Source organism: Scylla paramamosain, chromosome 29, assembly GCF_035594125.1.
Source record: "Scylla paramamosain isolate STU-SP2022 chromosome 29, ASM3559412v1, whole genome shotgun sequence".
Classification (NCBI taxonomy): Eukaryota; Metazoa; Arthropoda; class Malacostraca; order Decapoda; family Portunidae; genus Scylla; species Scylla paramamosain.
Genome location: NC_087179.1, coordinates 7,294,445 through 7,299,444, shown reverse-complemented (window position 1 = coordinate 7,299,444; position 5,000 = coordinate 7,294,445). Strand labels below are relative to the sequence as shown.

The following is a 5,000-nucleotide window of genomic DNA, read 5'->3' as shown; positions in this document are numbered from 1 at the left end:
CCAAAACGTCTGCGGCGGAGACAACCTTTGGACACACAACACAAAACGTTCATGTTTGCCGCACGAGCGTTAGGCATCGAGGAGCCGCTGACGGTGATGGTGAACACTGGTAACGCGTCAACATTCTCTATCACTAAGACTGGTCAGGACAAGATGCTGTGCAGGACAGGCAAATCGACTGTGCTGCCGAAACGAGTCCTGCTGCACTTTGGCAGCGGCACAGACACTCTGCGAAAGATGGACACGATATACATGCGCCACTGGTTTGATTTCGTGTTTGGACGAACGCTGCTGTGTAAATTACAAGCAGCGATAGATTATGATGATTTGTCCATGACCTTGACGCTCAACGGAAAACGATACCGCTTCGACATCCTCACTCACGTCCTCCGTCTGCGTACGCCCAGAGGTGCCGCGTCCTCTCAGCCTCCGCCTTGATTTTATTGATTGATTGATTTTTTTGTTTTGTTTCGATTTGTTATCCATCAGGGAGGTCAGCAGAGGCAAGAAATAGATGAATAAAAATCCCGCTCAAAGAAGATCCCAAAACGAAAATAGGAGCAGTGAATAGAGTAGAAAAAATAGTCTGGCTTAAGGATATAAAACTGTGTTCTTCATTAAAGATATATTAGACTAAGAAAATGAAGATTATGGACAGTAAATCAAGGTTATTAAGATAAAGGATAGTAGATTAAGAAAATAGTCTGGATTAAGGATATTAGTTAAGAAAATAGCCTGCATAGGAAAATATTACACTAAGAAATGAAGATTAAGGATAACAAAATAAGGAAAATAAAATAAAAATATCAAATTAATAAAACGGCCTGGATTAAGAATAGTAGACTAAGAAAATAGTCTGGATTGAGGATAGTAGATTAAAAAGTCTGAGTCAAAAATAGTCTAAATTGAGACTAATGCATTAACAAAAAAAATCAGGATTAAGGATGGTAGATCAAGGAAAGAGTCTGAATTAAGAAAAGTAGATTAAGAAAATAAACTGGATTAGAGATAATAAATCAAGAAAATAGTCTGAATTAAGGATAACAGATTAAGAAAATGGTCTGGATTAAGGAAATTAAGATCAAGGTTGATAGACTAAGAAAACAATCTGGATTAAGGATAGTAGATCAAGTAAATAGTTTGTATTAAGGATAGTAAATTAAGAAAGAGGTCTGGATTAAGAATATTACATTAAGAAGATAGACTGGATGAAGGATATTACTTCAAGAAAGTAGTCTACATTAAGAATAGTAGATGAAGAAAATTGTCTACATTAAGGATAGTAAATAAAAAAAATAGTCTGGATTAACGACAGTAGATTAAGTAGATGATCTACTTTGTCTACCGTCTTAAGGATGGCAGATAAAGAAAATAGTACAGATTTAGGAGAGTAAATTAAGAAAATAGACTGGATTGAGGATTATACACTGATTAAGAAAATGTTGTCGTTAAGGATATTATAATTAAGGAATCTACAATTAAGGAGAGTAGATTAAGGACATAATTTGGATTAAGGACACTATATTAAGGAAATAGTCTGGATTAAGGACACTATATTAAGGAAATAGTCTGGATTAAGGACACTATATTAAGGAAATAGTCTGGATTAAGGACACTATATTAAGGAAATAGTCTGGATTAAGGACACTATATTAAGGAAATAGTCTGGATTAAGGACACTATATTAAGGAAATAGTCTGGATTAAGGACACTATATTAAGGAAATAGTCTGGATTAAGGACACTATATTAAGGAAATAGTCTGGATTAAGGACACTATATTAAGGAAATAGTCTGGATTAAGGACACTATATTAAGGAAATAGTGTGGATTAAGGACAATGAATTAAGAAAATAATGTGGATTAAGGACATTGAATTAAGAAAATAGTGTGGATTAAGGACAATGAATTAAGGACACTTGGATGAATGTCATTAGGTTAAGAGCAGAGGTTGCAGCAATGGTTATGTACAAAGCAGTACACAGGTACATCCATGGGACTGAAAAGTTCTGTAAGGTAACACAGGCTGTGCTTGTATAGAGATATATTTATTATATTGTAATCTGATGTATTTATACACAGATATATTTCTATATTGTAATTTGATGTGTGAGTTTGAGACTTGGGTCCATATTGATGTTCGCTGTGTGCTTGTGACCTGATGTTAAATGTGTTTATATATATATATATATATATATATATATATATATATATATATATATATATATATATATATATATATATATATATATATATATATATATATATATATATATATATATATATGGATGCGTTACATAATGACGGAAGTCTTGATAGTGTTCTTGCGAAATATTTTGAAAAAGAATATTTCAGTGTGTGTGTGTGTGTGTGTGTGTGTGTGTTCAGTTTTCCTTTTCTTCTATAATATAATTAATAATAATTAGACAATCAACTTCATTTAGAGTCACTTTAGTAGAGTGTTCGGAAATAAGAGACAATGACCATCACATAACGCTTATCATTTTCTTCAACTTTTTTTTACATTCATTTTCCTCCTTTTTTTTTTTCTTCAAGTAATTCTTCTTGAACGTATTCTTTTCTTCTCCTTATTATCTTCTTCTACTCTTTGTTTTGTGTCCAACCATGACAACAACGGATGCAAGCCACGCAATATCATCACTTCCTTCATTGTTTCCACGTATACCTTAAAGACGGAAATAGATAAGGTGCTTTGCCCAAACACGTCAATGCTAAGCCCTTGTACAACTGTTTGGCACATCTTTCCTTAATTACTAACCACTCTGAGACATCTTTTCCTTGCCCTTCTTTCTGTACATATTGTTAATAAAGAACAAAGCTCCGAAGACTGTTACTCCCCTCATCAACACAAGTCAAAGTCTTCGTCTAACACTGTGGACGCTTATCAAGACTACTCTCTCAAGAGGGAAGCTTCAAGACACTCATCCTCTAATTTTTTACAATCGTTTCTGACTCAGTTTGGGGACCGGCGCCTCAGGGAACATTTTTTTTCTTTCCAATTTTGTTGGCCTTGGCAAGTACCCCTCTTAAATAAAAATAAATTAAATGAATAAATAAAAATAAATAAATAAATAAAAAACAAAATGAAATAGAAAGGGATGAGGGAGATGGAGGGAGGGAGGAAATGTAAGGATGAAGGGAAGGGGGAGAGGAGGGAAGGAATGGGGAGAGAGAGGGAATGGGGAGGGAGGGAAGGGGAAGAGAAAATAGGGAGAGGGAATGGGGAGGGAGGAAGGGGGGAAGAGAGAGAATGGGGAGAGAGGGAGGGGGAAGATAGAGAGCGAGAGAGAGAGAGAGAGAGAGAGAGAGAGAGAGAGAGAGAGAGAGAGAGAGAGAGAGAGAGAGAGAGAGAGAGAGAGCGCCATCTGCAGGTTTTGGGCGGCCGAAGCCACCATTCTCCCCGGAAAGTCAAATTTTCGCGTGTTTTTTGAGCGCGCCAAATCAACGTCTATGTCTCAAAAATACTGCACAACAAAGTATGATTCAAGCACGTCCAACACTTCTGGAAACTAGTATGCAGTATTACCAATGTCTCCTCCCATCAAACCTCTTCCCCTCTTCAGTTCAATGACCTCCCGTTAACATGCGTCTGATCACGCTTCAACAACGCTTGATTATATTAAGTTACACAGAATGAAAGGGATGATCTCGTGGGCAAGGAGGTACTGTCCGCCAGGTAGGGGATACTTTTTGCACCAACTCAGTCGCTATGGCAGTCTTATAACTGGCCATCGTAGTGGTGACATCGTGGACATTCACTGGGGTAAGCAGATGTCATGAATGAGGCATTGCAGTCAAGGATTATTAACTTCCCGGGCCATCAAACTACCCACACATTCGTAGAAAGGCAGAGGTCATTCCACCATTGAAGTGGAGAATCCTCCTCTCGCTCATTACACTTCAATTACATTTCACGACCACGTAAGTGTTTGATGCTCACCTTGTCCGAGCAGCGAGAGAGAGCCGAGTTCATGGCGGGTCTTGGCCTCCTGGATGGTGCGAGGAAGCTTGAGCTGAGCCAGCAACTCTTCGCTGAAAAGACAACAAAAAGGTATGAAGGCACCACCCACTCCTACATCATCCCTGGACTGAGCGCGTCCCGCTATTACCTGCACGAGCTCGGGATGCATTGCAAGAAAGCCATGACTTGACAACAAGGCAAATTAATCCTCATATATATTACGCGAGTGGCCTTCCTGGGTACGTTTTACACACACACACACACACACACACACACCTACCCACACAGACACACACACACCCACACAACTTCATCCTGGGATATGGAGAGTTGGTGAACAAAAAATACGCAGCACAGTGGTTAGACATAACGTCCAGCCTCCTCTCTGTCCTCACCAGCACTGAGAATAATAGGTGATGAGCGAAGGAAGGGTGTCGAAGCGGTTTTCAGAAGCTTGGAGTGAGTAGGAGGAGCCTTCGTTGTGGATCTCAATGAGGTAGTGTTGGATGTAGGGTCCCTTGTCCGGCGGGAGGCGCCCGCTGAGGGCTCGGCTGTTTAGCTGGCTACTCTGTCGTACAATGACGTTCTGAAAAGAGAGGAATTTCTTGGCTACCGGTAAGGAGATGAAAGGCTTGGAATATGTCTTGGAATGGATACGCATCGGTTTCGAATCATCAGATTATACGCACAACAGAATGTAAATATACACACATATGCACACAGCTACGTCAAAATAATACAAGGGAATACAGCAGTACCACAGAAATGTCAATTCCTTGGCAATAACTACTCGTATACTGATTAGTTTGGCAAACCCTGACAGCTGATCCGAACTCACCTAATACATTCATGGTGCTTAACCACGTGGCAAGATTAATGATCTTTTCATCATTAGTTCACAAACTGTTCGTGATTGCGACCAAACAAATGCTTCTTAAGATGGGAGAAGTGTTAATGAATACATCTCAGGTAAAAAAAAAAAAAAAAAAAAAGTGTGGAAACGAGAATATAGAGGATTT

General features: G+C 38.7%; 1 protein-coding gene across 2 annotated transcripts; it reads right to left on the bottom strand.

Annotated features, from left to right (window-relative positions):
- Nucleotides 1–2,273: 2,273 nt before the first annotated feature.
- On the bottom strand, nt 2,274–4,685 carry LOC135115782 (protein sprint-like). Of its 2 annotated transcripts, XM_064032794.1 has the most exons (3): nt 4,377–4,685; nt 3,961–4,052; nt 2,274–2,685 (listed from the first exon to the last, which is right to left on the bottom strand). In XM_064032794.1, exons 1-3 carry the CDS (start codon nt 4,640–4,642, stop codon nt 2,591–2,593), a joined length of 453 nt encoding a protein of 150 aa, XP_063888864.1. In that variant the 5' UTR covers nt 4,643–4,685; the 3' UTR covers nt 2,274–2,590. The 2 variants fall into 2 exon arrangements, with proteins under 2 accessions (XP_063888864.1, XP_063888865.1); XM_064032795.1 differs by lacking the exon at nt 2,274–2,685 and having other exon boundaries at nt 3,645–4,052; nt 4,377–4,657.
- Nucleotides 4,686–5,000: the final 315 nt, after the last annotated feature.

What these genes read in the sequence shown, in the direction of transcription:
- LOC135115782 (XM_064032794.1), bottom strand. Translation starts at nt 4,642, where the DNA reads ATGCGTATCCATTCCAAGACATATTCCAAGCCTTTCATCTCCTTACCG. An exon ending in ACCTATTATTCTCAGTGCTG is followed by an intron (nt 4,053 to 4,376) that starts GTGAGGACAGAG and finishes TTGTCTTTTCAG; the next exon opens with CGAAGAGTTGCTGGCTCAGC. An exon ending in TCTCTCGCTGCTCGGACAAG is followed by an intron (nt 2,686 to 3,960) that starts GTGAGCATCAAA and finishes TCCGTCTTTAAG; the next exon opens with GTATACGTGGAAACAATGAA.